This window comes from Setaria viridis, chromosome 9 (genome assembly GCF_005286985.2).
Source record: "Setaria viridis chromosome 9, Setaria_viridis_v4.0, whole genome shotgun sequence".
Taxonomy (NCBI): domain Eukaryota; kingdom Viridiplantae; phylum Streptophyta; class Magnoliopsida; order Poales; family Poaceae; genus Setaria; species Setaria viridis.
This window is the reverse complement of record NC_048271.2, coordinates 20,992,503-21,012,337: the sequence shown is the minus strand read 5'-3', so window position 1 is coordinate 21,012,337 and position 19,835 is coordinate 20,992,503. Positions and strand designations below refer to the sequence as shown.

The 19,835-nt window shown below is 45.1% G+C and overlaps 1 protein-coding gene and 1 pseudogene across 1 annotated transcript; both read left to right on the top strand.

Moving 5' to 3' along the window:
* The first annotated feature begins 7,449 nt into the window (after positions 1 to 7,449).
* LOC117835434 (protein PPLZ12-like) lies at positions 7,450 to 9,626 on the top strand (annotated as a pseudogene).
* Positions 9,627 to 11,290: 1,664 nt separating this feature from the next.
* Positions 11,291 to 19,472, top strand: LOC117840305 (probable protein transport Sec1b). The gene is made up of 21 exons (XM_072290463.1): positions 11,291 to 11,479; positions 11,581 to 11,639; positions 11,985 to 12,066; positions 12,241 to 12,319; positions 12,439 to 12,489; positions 12,594 to 12,690; positions 12,783 to 12,815; positions 13,235 to 13,363; positions 14,325 to 14,510; positions 14,628 to 14,711; positions 14,791 to 14,886; positions 14,971 to 15,041; positions 16,213 to 16,309; positions 16,863 to 16,988; positions 17,085 to 17,180; positions 18,065 to 18,184; positions 18,298 to 18,375; positions 18,730 to 18,929; positions 19,054 to 19,147; positions 19,237 to 19,326; positions 19,437 to 19,472. Exons 1-21 carry the CDS (start codon positions 11,416 to 11,418, stop codon positions 19,470 to 19,472), a joined length of 1,968 nt encoding a protein of 655 aa, XP_072146564.1. The 5' UTR covers positions 11,291 to 11,415.
* The last annotated feature ends 363 nt before the right edge of the window (positions 19,473 to 19,835 follow it).

Sequence of the window (19,835 nt, the reverse complement as noted above, 5' to 3'; positions counted from 1 at the left end):
CGAGGCGGGCGGCCGGCGCCGAGGCCAGGGAGGGGGCGGCGCGGGGAGGGGCAGCTCGGTCGGCGCGGGACCTGGAGGGCGGCGCGGTCGGGTAGGCGACGCGCCGCCGGGTCGCCCCTCGCCCTCGCCACGCCTAGGGGCTGCGCGGGGGCGCGCCCAATCCCCTGAAGAAAGAGAAGCTTTTTCCCCTTAACCCCCTCCTTTTTCCACTCGAGCCCCCCGTCTCTTCAGAATTGGACTGTGGGTTTTTTTTTTTTGCAAAATGACCACGACGTACGAAAACCCCAGGCAGAGACGTTACTTGCTTTAATAATAGGTAAAGATATTTTTCTCGAAAAAAAGACTATCATATATATTCGCATTCAAGCCGTTTTGGTTTTGATCGGATATGTTGTTGGCCATTTTGACCGCGATACAAAACCGCTTTCCATCCAAGTCTGGTTCCGATTTTTTCTTGACCCTCCACACGGCCAGCCACGTCAGATCGGGGCACGAAGCCAAGGGCGGTTTAGTTTCAAAAAAAAAAAGGCTAGGGCGGTGGTGCCGGCGCGAGATCGAAGGGATCCCTGCCCCACCACGCCGACGCGATGCCGTTCGAGGGCCGAGCCGAATTCGCCGACGCCAGGGCTGGAGCCGGAACCGGAGCCGAGGGAGGACCGTGATGGTGAATGCGTTCTTCGTGTTCTGCAGGTGCGTGTACCAGGACCAGGCGAGCGTGGCAGTGGTGGAAGTGGGGGCGCTTCGTCCGCCTCGCCGAGCCGGGCCTCCACTTCTTCAACCCCTTCGCCGGGGAGTGCGTCCTGGGGTCCCTCACCACCCGCGTCCAGTTCCTCGATGTCCGCGTCGAGACCAAGACCAAGGTTCGCCGTGTTCCCCCTGCATCTGTTCTGCTCTAGGCTGTAGCTCCCCTCCCCCTTCCCGATCGCGAGCTGTGCTGCTAGCTAGGTTTGGTTCCGTCAGTCATAGTTCGATTGCTTGTGTTAGATTGTTGATGAAATTGATCAAGCGCATGGGCTTCAGTCCTGGAATATGCCTGTGCTCGGTGAAGAATTTGCCCAACCGTGTCCGGTTCCGATCAGTACTTGTGCTAGATTGTTGAAATTGCCTGAAATTGATCAGTACTTGCGCTGTGTTAGTTTTTGGAATCGTCTGAAATTGCATTATGCCAGGATTGGGGGCATGGTTTTGGTTGCAGAACTCCAGGGTACGGTTATGTTTTACTCCGCAAGGGCAACTGAAATTGCTCTACATGGTCTGTGGAGAGTGATAACCTGTTTTCCCTGTAGAGTAGTGTGGGCCTCTGGGATATTGGAAGAATATTATTGATAACATTATCCGACAAGTGAAAATTCACATGTCTGTGTAAATTGGTGAGCTGTGGAGTACTTTTTGTGCTAGATTTGGAAGCATAGCTCTAAAAACACTACTAATCACATATGCCAACCATGTGTTGCACCAGCTTTGTAGCCTCTTTACAGATGAAGTGATACATTTGTCTATGAAACTTGTTTCTTGCTGAAACAATATATGTAGTCCTCTCCGTTTGTAGGATAATCTCTTCGTCCAGCTGATTTGCACAATTCAGTATCGTGTTGTCAAGGAAAATGCTGATGATGCATTCTTTGAGTTACAGAATCCCCAACAGCAAATCCAGGCCTACGTGTTTGATATGTTAGGATCTGAGCTGTAACTCTCATCGAGAGAATGGCACTAGGAAGAGTTGGGGCAATTTTCTACGTTTTCTTTCCACACTACCATATCCAACCAAGGGTTGGGGATACATATTTATAGCTAGCCTAGCAGCCAACCAGCCAAGCATCAAAGCATATGCTAGTCTAATATGCCTTTGATGCTGTCCTATCTAGTCTAAGATGCCTAGGACCAGCACAAGGACCAGTACAGCAGCTGCAGCCCCACAAAGACCAGCAGCAAGACTTATCCAGCATTCTCCCCCTAAGTCTTGTGCGTCGTCTTGTGAGAAAGTTGGACCATCCCGGTCCTGGAACAGAGCTCAAGGAACTTGATCCTCCCAAGGGGCTTGGTGAGTAGGCCCGCAAGCTGATCCTTGGTGTTGATGTAGCTCGCCTTGATGCTTCCTTCCTCCAAGTAGCCTCGGATGAAGTGGTACCTCACCCGGATGTGCTTGCTCTGCTCATGAAAAATGGGGTTCTTTGCCAGGGCCAGAGCGGACTTGCTGTCCACCTTGAGCTCCACCCCTCTAGTGTCTTTGCCAAGGAGATCACCGAGCAGTCAGGCAAGCCAAAGCGCCTGAGTCAAAGCAGTGGAGGCCGCTATGTACTCGGCCTCGCAGCTGGACAGCGCCACCACCTGCTGCTTGACCGACTGCCAGCTAACGAGGCACTTGCCGAGGAAGAAGAGAATCTTGCTGGTGTCGATGTCGCTGGCGTGGTCGCTGTCACTGTACCCGACGAAGTGTGCTGCCCCAGGACACCTCGGGTAGAAGAGACCGTGGTCGAGGGTCCCCGCAATGTAGCGGACGATCCTCTTCACAGCCTACTGGTGCTCCATTGTCGGTCGCTGCATGAACCGACTGACGTAGCCGATGAAGAATGCCAAGTCTAGTCGTGTGTGGGCGAGGTAGCGAAGGCTCCCCACAAGACGCCGGTACTGCATAGCGTCTACCTCCTCCGTCGTGCTGTCGCGGCTCAGCTTCAGCCTCTCCTCCATCGGAGTGAGAGCTGGGTTGCAGATGGTGAGCCCGGCTAGCTCCACGACGCGCTTGGCGTAGGCAGTCTGTCAAAGCGTGTTCCCGGAATCATCCTGGTGCACCTCGATCCCCAGGTAGAAGGAGAGAGGCCTCAGGTCACTCATCTGGAAGGTGGCCTTCATTTCTTCCTTGAACGCCGTCACCTCCGCATCCTTGGTGCCGATGATCACCAAGTCATCGACGTAGACACCCACCAGCAGGGCATTTTCTCCATTGCCCCGCCAGTAGATGGCCGCCTCGTGTGGGCTTTGCTCGAAGCCCATCCCTTTGAGCATGGAATCCAACTTGGCATTCCACGCCCTTGGTGCCTGCCGCAGGCCATAGAGGGCCTTGCGCAAGCACAGCACCTTGCCCTCCTTACCGGGGATCGCAAAACCCAGTGGCTGGTGCACGTAGACTTCCTCCTTCAAGTCGCCGTTAAGAAACGCCGACTTGACATCCATGTGATGAACGCGCCAGCCTTCCTGGGCGGCCAGCGCAAGGAGGAGTCGCACGGACTCCATCCGTGCCACGGGGGCGAAAGCATCGTCGAAGTCGATCCCCTCTTGCTGCACGAACCCGCGTGCCACCAAGCGGGCCTTGTGCTTGACGATGGCACCGACTTCGTCCCTCTTCAGCTTGAACACCCACTTAAGGGTGATCGCGCGGTGACCACGGGGGAGGTCAGTAAGCTCCCAGGTGCGATTCTTCTCAACCGCGTCCATCTCCGACTGCATCGCGGTGTGCCATGCCGCGTGTCTCTCGGCCTCCACGAAAGACCGAGGCTTGCCATCGTCGCACGCAAGATGCAACTGTGCCTCCAGGTCGTGAGGCACCAGTCCCAGCACTGGCTGGTCGCCGAGGAGGTCTTCCATCGTACAGTACCGCCACTACTCGCCGTCGTGGTACGCGTCGATGCGCTCCTCGTTGTGAGAGAGCGGAGTAGCGAACACCACCGGGCTGTGCTCGACATGAGCTGGTGTCGGAGTAGACGTGCCCGGAGGGGTGGCCGTCAGTGATGGAGTACGTGGCGCTCGCTGGCTGTGGTGCCTGCGAGAATCTCGTCGTAGCCGAAGTCGCGGATGGAGAGCATGGCGCTGCCGGAGTAGCAGGCGTCGGAGTCGGTGGAGGTTCGGGGACTGGGGTAGGCACGCTCGGTGAAGAAGAGCTACCTACTCTCCCAGCTCCCTCGAAGTGGACGTACTTGATAGTGAAGTCGTCGTACGTCGGAGTCGAACCGTCGTCCACCGTATTGTCCTACGCCCATCCTCGCCCTTCGTCGAACACAACATCGCGCGTTGTGTGCACACACTATGTCTCCGGGTTGAGAATGCGGTAGGCCTTCGAACCCTCCGCGTACCCGATGAACACTCCTGGAGTGCTCCTGTTGTCAAGCTTGCCGATTTGGCCAAGCTCCTTAGCAAACGCGAGGTAGCCGAAGACCCGCAGGTAGGACACCGTCGGCTTGAGGCCATGCCAGGCCTTGTATGGCGTCCTATCATCGAGCGCCTTGGTGGGCAAGCGGTTGAGGATATAGACAGCTGTCACCACCGCCTCTCCCCAGAGAACAGCCGGCATCCCCCTCTGCTTGAGGAGGGCTCGAGTCATCCCCACAACTGTCTGGTTGCACCACTCGACGACGCCGTTCGGCGGAGTAGTGGTGCTGAATGCCCTCATCAGCGCAGTACGATGCGAACTCAGCCGCCGTGAATTCGCCGCCGTTGTCGGTGCACAACACGCGCAGCTTGTGGCCGCACTCCGCCTCCGCAGCTGCCTACGTGCGCCTGATGGCGTCCGCAGCCTCCCCCTTGCTACCGAGGACCATCACCCACATGTAGCGGGAGAGGTCGTCGATGAGCAGCAAGAAGTAGCGTCGTCCTCCGGGTGTGGCCGGTGCCACCGGGCCACACAAGTCCCCGTACACGAGCTCGAGCCGCTCCTTGGCTCAGAAGCTCGCCTGCTGGGAAAGGGGAGCTGCCTCTGCTTTGTCAACACACAGACATTGCATAACTGCTCCATGTGATCGAGACATGGTAGACCTCGCACCATCTCCTTGGCACTGAGTTGCTTCAGGGCCTCGAAGTGAAGGTGCCCGAAGCGCTCGTGCCACTGCCACGCCTCGTCATCCCAACGAGCAGCGAGGCAGAAGGGTTGTGCCACCTGTACATTAAGGATGTAGAGTCGATTTGCACCTCTGGTTACCTTGGCAAGAAGGCGACGACGACGGTCCCAAATCCTCATGACTCCATCATCGATCACCACGTGCGAACCGTTCTCTTCCAGCTGTCCCTGGCTGATGATAGAGTTCCTCAGCGCGGGGATGTAGTACACTCCGGTGAGCAGTCTGTGCTCTCCAGACTTGGCGGTGAAGATGACGGAGCTGACGCCCTTGATCTCTACACCGGAGGCATCCCCAAACTTGACGGTGAAGAACTCCCGTCCACCGGTCATGTGCTAGGTAGCACCGATGTCGAGGCACCACCCCTCAGTCTTATCGTTGCTGGAGCCGTTGCCGAGGAAGGCGTGTACCCTCAGCTCGTCAAGGTGGAGGAGAGCCGCTGTGGCTGATGCCGCTGGAGATGGCTCGATGCTTGCGTGTGCCAGGAACAGAGCCGGCTCCTCCTCCGCCGCCAATGCGATGTGAGCCTAGCCGCGTATCGGCTATCGACAGTCCTTGGCCCAATGGCCAAGCCTGCCACAGTTGCGGCACGCGTCGTCTCGTGGCGGCCTGTGCTCACCTGCGGCACCTCCCTGGGCGCCTCCTCGCATGTCGCTAGCACCACCCTGGGCGCCTCCTCGTGCGCCGCCCTCAGCGCCTCGTCGCACCTTGGGCGCCTTGAGCGGCTTGCCGGGCCTGCGGCCGCCTGTCGAGGAAGAAGGCTCCCCCTTCTTCCGATCACCCTGGCGGGCCTCCCACTGCTCCTGAGTGAAATGGAGCTTCCCACCAATGATGACAGGCCCTAAGGGAGGCTGTGACTCATTGTTGTCGACGACCTTGAGGCGACCTATCGCCTCCTCGATCGACATCCTGGAGAGGTCCAGCAGAGACTCGATCGAGCGAGCAGATCTCCAGCAAAGACTCGATCGAGCGAGCGATCTGCTTGTACTTCTCGTGTACGCAGCGAAGGAGCTTCTCGAAAGCTCTCTCCTCGCCGTAGGTGTCATCGTCGTACTGCACCATCTTCTGCAACAGAATATTGAGACGGAGAGCAAAGTCATCAACGTTCTCACCTGGCTTGAAGGCCAGGTTCTCCCACTCCTTGCGAAGTGCCTGCAGTGCTGCAGCGATGGCGTCCCAAGCCTCCTTGGCAGTCCGCTTCTAGGAAAGTGAGAACTGCATCTCAGGCGGGATTGCAGCGATGAAGGCGTCCACCGCCCGTCGATCCTCATCGTAGTCGACGTCACCGTACCGGACTGCCTCCCACATGTGCCGCACCTGCAGCCTCACCCTCATCACCGCAGCCCACTCGACGTAGTTGGTCTTGGTGAGGGTAGGCTATCCACCACCGGGGCCGACTTCCCTGACAAAAGTCTGGGCTCCGTGGTGACCATGACGGTGGTCCAGGGAGGGAGAGCCGCGCTGCCTATAAGGGCCGCGCTCTCCGTCGACCCGGCCGCCGCGCCGCCGATCGAACTCCATCTCCGCCTCTAGCTGGGCAGCCCTTTCCCGCAATCGCTGGACCTGTAGTGCGAGGTCGATGTGCAGGTCGCCCTGGGAGTCGTGGTCACCATGTCTGCCAGGAACACGATCGTCGCGCGTGCCCCCGTTCCTGCGCCGCCTCCCTTGCTAGCACGAGGTCTACATCGGTACCGCCATCGGTAGAGGTAGCGCTGCTGATGCTACCGCCACGTAGAGTCTCGAGCTCCGCTGCCGCCGCACGTGCAGCATCTGCCGCCGCCGCTGCTTCCACTTCCACCCTCACTGCAGCCAGCTCCGCCGCCGCCAGCCTCGATGCCCTTGCCGACGCCGCAGCGGTCTCTGCCGCCACTCGGGTACGCTCCTCTACCGCAGCGAGCTCGGCCTCCTATCGACGCCGCGCGCTCGAGGCGATCGAGTGCTGAGACTGTCCTGCGGACATTGCGCGCCATCGGGGAGCTGCGTGGGGAAGAGGCTACTTCCGACGAGCTGCTGCTCGTCTACGTAGGAGGAGAGGAGTGAGCAGGGACAACCGGTGTTTCTGCTACCAGCTGGGGACGAAGGTTGGCAGGGGAGGGATGTGAGCAGGAGATGTTCAAGCTACAGGATAGTACGGCTCTGATACCAGTTGTTAGGATCTGAACTGTAACTCTCATCGAGAGGATGGCACTAGGAAGAGTTGGGGAAATTTTCTAGGTTTTCTTTCCACACTACCATATCCAACCAAGGGTTGGGGATACATATTTATAGCTGGCCTAGCAGCCAACCAGCTAAGCATCAAGGCATATGCTAGTCTAAGATGCCTTTGATGCCGTCCTATCTAGTCTAAAATGCCTAGGATTGTCCTACCCTAAAAGTAGTCAACAAATTGGTGTTGCAGCAAGCATATGCTGCAGCCCCACTGTCCTCCAGTCAATAAAACAGTTGCAGCCCCACAAGGACCAGCACAGCAGCTGCAGCCCCACAAGGACCAGCAGCAAGACTTATCCAGCATGATGGTGAATTATTAATACTGAATTTAGTTATTTTGTACTGCTTCCCTAAAGTATAAGCTGACACATTTATTTTTTTGCGATAAACAGTTGTTCGGGCCATAGCTCCAAGAATGAATTTGGACGATCTTTTTGAGCAAAAGAATGATGTGGCAAAAGCTGTTCTTAGGAGCTTGAAAAGGTAATTTAAATGCCAGTTTTTACTGGTAGTCTGGGATCAGCTCAAAATTATTGATTCTGCATGCATATTACTGCAGTAATACGTCCGGCCATTGTTTTTGTTTCACTTGTTTACATTTATTGCTCGCAGTCATGGTGCATAGTATCATGGATGCAGTCCATTCTGCCGATACCCTGCTTTTAATTAGCAATCTGTTCTTTGGCTACTGTAGCATAATCTTTATCTGTTTGTCCCTTGTCCATGCTTCAGTTTGGCTTTGGTTGAGTACATCACATGCTATTTCATCGCAGTATGGTTTAACATGTCTATTAAAAACCGGATAGTTCCGTAATATCATTTGATGGAACTTCATTGTGTGACAAGTAGTGCAATGATTCTTAGAGAAACAACATTCTTAGTGATTACGAACACCATGCTTGTTTCTGATAAAATCAGAAACTAAGTTGATATTTACCCTATGTTTGATTGGATATGTATTGTTTAGTTTCATACTCAAAACATTGTTTCCTTATCATTTTTCCTGACACGTTTCTCTCCACCATTTGCAATGGAGGCTAAGTAGATTGAGGTTATATAATCTCTTGAAAGAGTAATCCAATGTTCTACCGTTTCTTGTATGCGTCTTCTGTTCTCTGTTTTTTCCTGGCATATATCAATAATTCTTGCTGTTGTTCAGGTGATGGCAGATTATGGTTACAGCATTGAGCATATTCTCACGGTTGATATCATCCCTGACGCTGCTGTGCGCAAAGCAATGAATGATATAAACGCAGGTATTGTGCCGTTTTTATGCATGTAGAACTGCTTCCAGGTTATACAGCTTAGGAAATGTTTACTGAACTCTGTTCATGAAGTTAAAACATAATGTTGTTTGTACTATGCTCTTGTATTGTTCTGTTGCTTTTATGCTATCTTTTATAGACATGCTTCCTATTAGTTTTCATCTAATTTCTGGCTATAAGTAGCATTTTCTACTGTTTTGCATTTGTGCTCACTTAACTGATCAACTCCTATAAACAGCCCAAAGGCTTCAGCTGGCAAGTGTTTACAAAGGAGAAGCAGAGAAGATTCTTTTGGTGAAGAAGGCTGAAGCAGAGGCAGAGGTGAAATATCTCTCTGGTGTTGGCATTGCCAAGCAGCGGCAAGCTATAACCGACGGCCTCAGGGACAGGGAGAACATCCTGAACTTCTCGCACTCGGTGTCGAGCACCAGCGCCAAGGAAGTCATGGCCTGATCATGGTCACGCAGTACTTTTGACACCATCAAGGAGCTCAGGGACGGCTCGAAGAACACCACGGTTTTCATCCCCCACGGCCCGGGCCACGTGAAGGACATCAGCGAGCAGATCCGGGACGGCATGATGCAAGCCTCAAGCAGCAACGTGTAAATCACTGTTTGCATGTGTGCATACGAACGCTTCAGCTCGGGATGAGTCTCGAGCTAATCTGTTTATATAGTATTATTATTATGTTGTTAGTGGTAAGTAACGAGTGCTTGGCATGTGGAGCTGTATACGGTCCTGAAACTAGTGTGGGTGAATCTTTGTATGACATAATGTCCAGGCCGTACGCATCTTTGCATGTTCTGTATAGCCTACAAGTTGCATCGTGGTGTGCCCTTTTAGACAATGTACATTGATCTGGTTGAGTTCATGATGCATGCGGGTGTGGATTTTTCTCTGCATAATACAGTACAAGTGAACTGAAGCATTGTGCTTGTTGCTGGCACAGGCACGGAACATAGTTTTAAGATTTGGTCGCTCCGGGGATGGTCTGTTAGTCCCAGTTGCTGCAACACATTGCTCGCTGTGCTCAAAGTACCAAGCTAACACTGAATTTGCATGAGCTGCATAAGGTTTTGAGTTTTTACACGACAGGAGCCGTTTGCAATGCAGGGGAAGAAAAGAACACGCCAAGTTTACAGGCGTTTTCGTAGGAAAAGATTCGAAGTTCGTGCAGTGCGCCACAACGTGCATGCAACGAAGCTGCCACGTCGTGTTCCCAATCACATGGCGCCCTCCAGCCTCTGTGCATCCTCGCCCTACTCTCCTCCCCAGCGGTGATCGCGGCGGGCCCCACGAGTCGCATGCCCTGAGAAAAGATTCTGCATGCAAGCAAAGAAACCAGCAGTTTTGAAATTAAAAAATCATAAATTAGAAACCGAACATCCAAATTAAATTCCGATTGCATCACTATATTTCTTACGACAAAATGTTTAAAACAGGATCACACTCTACTATGTTTGAATTAACTTTTTTTAAAAATATATTTTTAAATATGAAATATTAAATTTGATTACGATGAACAAATACAATAATTATCTAATAGGAAAAAAATAACATGGTGAACAAATAATTATAAACAGCGGACAAAATACTAAACATCACAAAGATTGCATTGCATGATGCAAATAAAATAGACAAATAGTAAACAAAAAATTGAAAATTTGATCGTTTAAGATAAAACAGTAGAATATGAACGTCAAGTTAGAAGATTCTTTTAAAATAGTACAGCTGGAACAAATTATACGAACTCAAATATTATGCTAATCGAACAAGTTATATAAGCTCATGGAACAAAAATAAATACACCCGGAACAAATTATACGAACTTACAGAAAAAAAATAGTAGTACATCGAACATATTATATGAATTTACAGAACAAAGAATTTATATACCTCGAATAAATTGCCGGAACTCATACAACAAGTATTTATACAACTGGAACAAATTATATTAACTCATCGAATAAAAATTTGTGCACTTGGGACAAATATATTATGGACATATAACGGCATTTTAATCTACGAGTCTACATGATTGACCAATTCAATCATAAAATGGGAATAAATGAGTCAGTGTCGCGAACGAATGAGTCTATTGAACACATAATTTTACACTCCAAACTAATAAATCTATATAGAACAACGAACTGTACTAAGTAGTAATCTTGAATGTACTTTTTTATGTACTAAGAAAAATATATATAGTATTATTAAAAATAAAATAGAAGAGTAAAAATAGAATAAAATAATACACAAGGAAAATAAAAGAGGAAAATAAACAAAGTGAATAATATTGAAATAACTACTAATAAATTCAAAAAATTTAAAAAAACAATATAATAATCAATAATAGAAAAACAAAACATGAATTGGACTAATAAAAAGGAAACGAAACAAAAGAGAGAGAAGGGAAAAAAAGAATGAGAAAAAGAAACCGTGTGAAAGTAGGCTGCATGCAGTAGCAATGGAAAATAAAAGAAAGGGCAAAAGAAACAAAAGATGAGAAAAAAAGAGGAAGAGAAAGATAAGAAAATAAATAGTATTACCAAAAATACAATAAAAGATAAGAAGAAAAGAAAATAAGAAAGAAAGATAAGAAAATAAGTAGTATTCAAGGGTATAAATTTTTTTTCTGTGAGTTTGTATAATATGTTCGATGCGTATGATTGTTTTGTTCCACGGATTTGTATAATTTGTTCCACGTGGACATATTTTCCATAAAAGATATGCAACCTTAAATAAAAATGTGAATAAAAAAATTATCCAAATATAGTTAAGTGGGATCTTGTTGTGAAGATTTTATTGTAAGAAGTTCAATAGTGTAATTGAAATTTAATTTTGATGCTCGATGTATGATTTATAATTTTTTAAATTCCAAACGGTTTTGTATGACATCAGTTTTATCACTGCGTGCACCCGCTGTTCCCACGCGCGCACCCACCCACTGCTCTCGTCGCCATTTCCGGCCGGCTAAATCAGGATATAGGATATAGGCTAGTGCGGGAGCGACAAGAGGCGGAGGAAGAGGAGGAGGGTGCTGGTGGCCGTGGTGGTGCGGAGATCGTCGATCGGAGCGATTCGGAGTCGGCGGCGGCGGCGGTTGCGGTGGCGAGATGTCGATGGACTTCGGTGACCCGGCGGATGACCCCAAGGTCTTCCGCAACATCTGCCGCGACCGTACGTCCACACACAAGCGCCTCTGCATCGATTCTTCTCCTCTGTCCCGCGATTGCGCGATCCTTTATTCAATGGCTGCCTGCCTGCCTTGTGTCCTGCAGGGATACTGAAGGACTTGCTGAAGCCGGACAAGGATAAGGAGACCAAAAGCTCATGGAAGGTACTTTTCATATGTGTGCACGGATGCTTGCTTGATCTATGCGTACTCTGCTGCTTACTGCCAATCCGCTCAGACAGTGTATACCGTTTTCAATAAGAAAAACGTTCACATTCATACATTTGAAATTTTGAGTCCCCGTTACGCAATGCATGATTTGGTCGAGAAGCCAATCCTTACATCACAATCGTTCACATTTTTTTTTAACCCAACAAGCATCCCCGAAATCGTGTTATGATCTTGACACATGTTGCTATGGAAGGACCAATTATCAGTTTGAGCACTACTAGTTTGTTGCGGAGCGGGAGGGGAATCAATTGTGTGCTTACTTATTTGTCACGTTTGCAGGTTCTTATAATGGATAAATTTACGGTGAAGATCATGGGTTATGCTTGCAAGATGGCGGAAATTACCGATGCAGGGATTTCGTGTAAGTTTCCCAGACCTGGATACATGATCACCTAGAAGAAAGCAAATGGGTGGTGATTACCATCTTCTTCTGACTGCATTTCCTTGGAATTGGAAGACACCTCTTTTTAACCAATAACACTTGGGCAAAGCTGATCGGTTGAAGTAAGCTATGCATAATCTTCGTATTCTGCAGTGGTCGAAGATCTGTTCAAGAGAAGGGAGCCGATGCCTTCAATGGATGCAATCTACTTTCTGCAGCCACTAAAAGAAAAGTAATTTTCCGTAGGCGCTGCTGTGCCCCATGGCACCATCTATTTTACCATGTAGCACAATGCACGTTATTTGTCTTAAGTTCTCCTCTCCTCTCATGCATATTTCCTGCAATCTGCAGTGTCATAATGCTTCTTTCCGATATGTCTGGGAGATGTCCATTGTACAGGAAGTACGTTGAACTGCCTTTCAGTTTGTAGCTAGAATTCCATTTCCAGAAGCTTCAGATGTAACAAATTTTGAGTAACACGTTGATGATTTCACTTCAAACACTAGGGCGTACATCTTTTTTAGTTCACCAATTCCTAAAGAGCTGGTATCTTATATAAAGAATGACAGCAGTGTAATACCACGCATTGGTGCACTAAGAGAGGTAAGTTATTCCGCAATATATCGTTCATTGCTTTAGTTATACGGCAGAAGTTCTTCTAATAAATTCTAATGCTGTGATTCCATTGATTGCAGATGAATTTGGAATTCTTTACTATTGACATGCAGGTATTGAGCTTTCAGTCTACATCATTTCAACGAATTCTGAGACTAATCTATGAAGTACCAATGCTCACTTTAGTATTCTATTTTTTTCTGGTCGGTGTTAGCTATGAACATTCAAAAAAAAAATTAATTAATAACATAGGGTTCTGAGCTATTATAGGTTATAAGAAGCAAGTGAAGGCTGAGACCAAACTACTGCTGTCGTTAGTTTTGTTGATTGGAACTTCTGCACTACACTATGAAAGAAATTTAAATGGTTTTAAAGTTTCCTAGTGTAGTGGAAATATTCATGATTTTCTTGAAAGTGAAAAGCATAGGAAATCAATTCCTGGATGCACTTGTATTTGCATGCCATTGTCTCCTGCTCGTTGTCTACGATATGATGATCACTCTATTACTAACTTTATGGGTCATATATGCAGGGCTTCATAACTGACCATGATATGGCGCTGAATGATTTATATGGCCGAAGTGAAAATAATTCCAAAGTGTTCAACGATACTATAAGCACGATGGCAACTCGCATTGCGACCACATTTGCTTCATTGAAAGTATGTTAGTGAACTCCATTTGCTATAATCTATTCATGCCCAGTGCTAATTAGCAGAAAATTCCTCTCTTTTTTTAGTTCTACACAGCTAGCTGAGGTACTGTGTCTACTTCCATAAGGCAAGCAGTGTAAAATTATCAGAAAAGGCACTAAGTTTCAGCATATGTTGTTCATAGTTAGCATTCATACTTATTGTTTGAATCTTTACTGACAAACATGTTAGATAGTGGGATGGTACCATTTTGATATATGCTCATTTACCTAAATATTGTTTGCACCAGCACGTTTTGCCTTGATTTGCATTACAATTTACCTGGGTGCACCTCTCATGTTGGAGAACTACAGGCTAGAAGTGCCAAACGAGAAACTCCTCACTTGAACTAAACTTGCAGGTGGTTTGGATTCAAATGCAGATAGTATGACATCAGTATACTCTACATGGAACTTGATTAAAACTGTGATATAGATATATTTATTGCAAATGTTTTAAGTGGAAATACATGGTTTTGGCAATCTCTTCAAGCCTCATCTTGCAGGCTATACAAACCATCTTAAAATAAGCTACCTCTGTTTCAAAATGTAAAAGGTTAGTTTTGTCCTAAGTCAAACTTCTCTAACTTTGGTCAAGTTTATAGAAAAATATATTGACATCTACAACCAAATAAATGCACTATCAAGACATATTGTATGGTGGATCTAATGAAACTAAATTGATGTCATAGATGTTGGTACATTTTACTTGGTCAAAGTTAAAGACGTTTGACTTAGGGCAATAAAGCTTCTTAGATTTTGGAATGGAGGGACTAGACTACAATGCTAACTTTAGATTTCCAGCACTTATGAGTATCTCCTTATTTAGCAACAGACAGCTGGGTGTTTATCTCATTACCCTATTCTATGAATAAACAGCCTTATATTCCCTTTTCTTATTGAACATGAAAGCTCATTTAAGTACTTTGCAGGAATTTCCATGTGTGCGGTATCGGGCCCCAAAAGGAGATGCTTCTACAACAACTAAATTTGACATGGTTCCAAAGTGGCTTGCTACTGCTGTTTGGGATATTGTGTCAAAATATAAATCAACAATTCCTGAATTTCCCCAAAAGGACACATGTGAACTGCTCATTGTTGACAGGCCTATAGATAAGGTGCTAAAGTATAACCTTAATGCTAAAATTAATTTAAGAGTTTATTCATCTTGAAAGTATAGCAAAGATCGTCAATATAATCATGAGAGCTTACAACAATTTCATATGACTGCAAAGATAGCACCTGTTATTCACGAATGGACCTATGATGCAATGTGCCACGATCTACTCGAAATGGATGGTACCAAATACACATACGAGGTAATTGTAATATCATATTGTTAACGAGCTAAAAATTCTCGTTAGTTTCCTTATTCTCGGTGTTATTATGTGTTGGAAGGTATCAAAGGCGGGTTCGGAACCTGAACAGAAGGAGGCTGTATTGGAGGATCATGATCCTCTTTGGCTTGAGCTTCGCCATACTCACATAGCTGATGTGAGTTACATGTGTTACATTAGTGCATTTCGATCACCTAAGTATATTTTGGTCTATTATTCCTAACACTAGCTAAAATGGCAGGCTAGTGAGAGATTGTATGAAAAGATGAATAATTTTGTTTCCAAGAATAAAGCAGCGCAACTACATTCAAGGTGCATAACCTTTCTCAATTTTGAATCTAATTGCGAATATTTTTCTTTTTTTTCTTGAACAACGAAGGAGAACTGCATGTCATTTTATTAAGAAAGAAAGTCGTACAAAATGTACAAAGGTAAGTGGAGAGGCCGTAACCTCCCCAACACACTCCACTCATACTAAGCCATGGTTACAGCCCGGCCATGACCTACTTGCCATAGTAGACCACTAAGGGGTTGGGGCAAGCGACCTCAAGATAAGCTCCTGTAGAGCAGAAGCACCGGCCAGACACCACAAATGGCATTCCTCCTCCACCCTCTGGAGAACAAAATGGACATTCGGGCAAGTCCCTTCAAAAACAGCCACATTCCTGTGCTTCCATAGTTCACAGGCAACAAGAATGACTAAGGAATTGAGTCCCTTGCGCAACTCCTTGGTAACCGATCTCCTTGCTCAGCACCATGAAACGACTTGTAGAGGTGTGCCCACTGCAGCTAAGTTCAATTTCCTAAAAACCAAAGTCCAGACCTCCCTGGCAAACACACAAGAGTTGAGAATGTGTTGGATGGTTTCGTCAGCTTGATCACACAGAGGGCAAGCCGGCGGGTGTGGCAAGACATGTTTGGCAAGGCGGCTCGAGGTCCAGCACCTTTTGTTGGTGGCAAGCCAAATGAAGAATTTACACTTCATGGGAGCCCAATTCCATGGGGCAAACTTGATGGTCCCTAGAAAATAAGCATCATATTATTTATAAGAATGCCTCATATTATTTATTACTGGTGTTATCTATGGTTTAGTATAATGATGGTTTTTTTAAAGTATAATGTTATCTACGGTTCTGGGCTTCTGATGTTAGTCATATTCTATCTCACCTTTCGGGTACCCCTTGTGCTGGATATTTATCTGTGGCACAATAATTCAAATGTCAAATATGACCATATGCATCTCATTAGCATACATCATTCTTTTGAACAACTAATTTTAGATCTAATGCTGCAAGACAAGTGATACTGAAACACTTAAGTTAAACTGTAGCCTTAGTTTGTATTTGGTAAAAGAAGGTTTATCACTGATTCGCTAGGTGTTGGCATAGCATTTGCTAGTTTTGCCAGACCACAAAATGCATTATATTTCCAAATTCCAAATTCTTTCATAAGAAATGATTGTGGTGCTTCCATTTTCAACTAGAGATGGCGGTGAAATCTCAACAAGGGATCTGCAGAAAATTGTTCAAGCTTTGCCTCAATATAGTGATCAAGTTGAGAAACTGACTCTACATATAGAGGTAGATGGTTGCTCTAAAAAAATATCTGCCCTACATTATTTATGTTCTGATGTTTAATCTCTATCTTTACTAGTCATAACTTAAAATTTCCTATATTTATAAATTTACAGGAATCGAGAAGTTGACTTTCATATAAATGCAAAAAGAAAAATTTATTATCATTAAAACATATTATATTTATGGTACATAATCATAAAGGGGCATCAAAAGATGGTTCATAAATCATTTAACATGGTACGAAATTTCATTATCATTCATTGCACATTTACATGTTTTACTCACATAGTTATGCATATAATATGGTTCAAAGCAAGCGGTTGCTGTTTAAAGGCATTTGTTTTCACCTTAATGCTTTTCATATTTAGTTTATACAACATCTTTTGGTACATTTTTTGGAACATGCAGGAGAGTTGTGTGTCATTTTATTTATTATAGAAGAAATAAATTTGTTAGGTTACAGGCCCCAACTGCTTACTTGGAACAACATCCTTTGGTATACTTCCCTCTAATTTCAAATGATGAGTACTAAAACTATTGATGGTCTCCTGTTCAGATTGCTGGAAAAATTAACAGGTTTATCAGGGAATATGGGCTGCGTGACATTGGGCAGTTAGAGCAGGACCTGGTTTTTGGAGATGCAGGAGCAAAGGAGGTGATCAGCATCCTTAGGTCAAAGCAGGTTTGTTTCAGAAAGAGAAACGAATAACAGGATTTCTGCTAAGCCCCTCCCAGTTTGATTTTATTCTTTGCTTGACAGGCTTGTTCTTCTATCAAGGATATGAGTCCAGAAAACAAACTGAGGTTGCTGATTATATATGCAATTGTATATCCAGAAAAGTTTGAAGGTGACAAAGGTGAAAAGTTGATGCAGGTATTGCACAACAATTTTTCCACTGGTTATGAGCTATTGATTGTATAACAATGCAGGTATGATTCAAGATGCAAAGATGTACAATCACATAGGAAGTAAACCTCTGCTTGCACTAATTATGAGCGTCGGAATATAGGGCTTATTAGTAGGGACTAGATATTTAGAATGTAACATATATGTTATACCTTATTCTAGTTGCAGACTCCAGCATAATTCCTATATGCTTCTCTCGGATTAGTATATGTCAATACAAAAGCTACTTGTTCTTAGAATTATCATGTGATTATTTGCACTATGGATGGTAGACTAATCTCATATCAGCTCTTGATTATTTGTAGGAAATAATAAAAGTGTAATGCACGTTGCTTCCATATAAATTAGAAACATGTTAACAACTCTCCAGCATGGCAATAACTAAAGGTCCCATATCATGATCCTTCTTTTTTGTGAGGTAGAAAATGCACATGCGACTATTTTGACTATTTGATTGATGTGGTTACTAAATCTTGGACATAGATCCAACTTAGTAATAGGCTTAAAATAAGTTTAATCTGAAGGAGGTTAAAGCTAGTAAGGTGTAGCTTTTACATCTTCCAATTAGGTACTTACATCCGAGTTCATCTAAAATATTTTTTCCTTGTAAGACATCTTATAGTGCTACCTGCAAAAAAATCCATTAACCTAGATTGGGATAAGCCTAGGCCATATATACTGTTAACTTCAACTTGCAATACAGAAGATTCCTCACAAGCTAAGGATTATTCTGTCATTAGATCTTTGTTAACAAATTTGTAAAATAGCATCTATATTTTCTGTTGACAAATTTCATGTTATGTTAATGGTTCTTTAGCTATATGAGAGTGAGCTAATTTACTTATATGCAGCTAGCAAAGCTTCCACATGATGATATGGATGTAATTAAGTGTTTAAGATACTTGGAAGGCTCAGATTTAAAAAAGTCATCAATGACTGGTACTTTCTCTCTAAAATTCGATGCGCAAAAGGTGATCTCATGATTTGTTTCTTTTCCATGTACAGAGATGACATTCGTGACTTTGTAGAAAAATACTTTCTACAGCCTTCCACTGTATTAAAATGTTTCTAATTTTTATACCAGAAGAAAAATGCTGCCAGGACAGAAAAACAGGATGGGGAGGAAACATGGGCATTATCACGATTTTTCCCACTTATTGAGGCATGTGACTACTGACCTTCCCTTGTCTTCAACAAAAACCTCATGTCAGAATTATATGACGTTCCAACAGCAAGATTGGCATGCATGCAGTATTGAAGTTATATTTTGCTGTCTGAACATCATATAGTCCTGACTGAAGGGTGTATCTCCTCAGGTGCTTGCAGTCAAGAATTGCTTGCCATTGCTAAATAAAATAAAATTATTATTTAAAATGTATGATTAAGTATACCGTCTTTATTCTTTAGAATTTTTCTTAAGTGCGTGTGTACTTTTCTATATTGAATTTTTTTCTTCTCAATTTTCGTTGCATGTTGAATCAGTTGTAATAATTGGAGTTCCATGCTTTGTTAACAGGAGCTAATTGAGAAACTGAGCAAAGGTGAATTACCTCTGAAAGAATACCCATCAATGAGCGAGCCAAGTTCTGCACCTCAAGGTACCACTGAAACTGCATCAACGGCAGCACCATCACAAAACCCACAGCCGATGTCTATGAGATCAAGGCGGACTCCAACATGGGCAAAGTCTAGGAACTCCGGTGATTCTCAATCAAGGTAGTGACTAAACATAATTTTATATTTGGACCTACTGGGCCTTATTATTTTCGAATAACGCACCGACTTCAAACAGTTTCAAGCTTTAGCTACTTTCTTATATCATGATAAATTGGATTGACAGTGATTCCTCAGTCTTGAGACACTCATCTGGTGACTTCAAAAGGCTAGGCAACAGGATTTTCGTCTTCATGATTGGTGGAGCCACTAGATCTGAAGTACGTCACGTCTTTACTGCAAAATACTAATTTCCACTCCCGTTGTGCGTATAGATCGATATTTATCATTTCATACTTCAATGGATCAGCTGCGCACAGTGCACAAGCTTACAATGAAAATGAAGCGTGAAATAGTTTTGGGCTCTTCTAGCATCGACGATCCTCCGCAATTTATTTCGGTAAAATTCGATTTGTCTTAAGGTTTATCATTTTCTTTTTCATCAAATCTTTCCACTCGATTGCTGAAATTCAGCCTGCTATGTTCATGCAACGACTCTGCCAAGTGCAGAAGCTGAAGTCGATAGGTAGCGCCAATAACAACTAGTTTGCATGCCGAGCGATGGAATGAAAAACTCTCACCTTATAGTACTCGATGTAAGGTACATTCTCTTCTTCTTGGTTCCCTTTCTTTCTGTTATATTTACTCAGTTCGGAGTATGTTGATGGGTTTGCTTTTGCAGCTAACAGCAGACATAATTGGCCAATGAACAGTTCTACATCTTATCAGGTTGATGTTGTCAATTGTCACCAACGACTGATGTCTGTCGAATTAATCACACGTTAGTTATTTTTCTTTATTTGTGAATTGAGGAAGTGAGCTGGCATATCAGGATGTAAAATAAGAGACGTGTACAACACTTTCTTCGTTTTTGGTGTTGTTATTGACGATGAGATTAATAGAAAAAAA

Excerpts from the sequence above, each read along its gene's own strand:
- LOC117840305 (XM_072290463.1), top strand. The coding sequence starts at position 11,416 with ATGTCGATGGACTTCGGTGACCCGGCGGATGACCCCAAGGTCTTCCGC. Across the intron at positions 12,490-12,593 it reads AGATGTCCATTGTACAGGAA|GGCGTACATCTTTTTTAGTT; the intron begins GTACGTTGAACT and ends TTCAAACACTAG. Across the intron at positions 17,181-18,064 it reads AAGGTGAAAAGTTGATGCAG|CTAGCAAAGCTTCCACATGA; the intron begins GTATTGCACAAC and ends ACTTATATGCAG.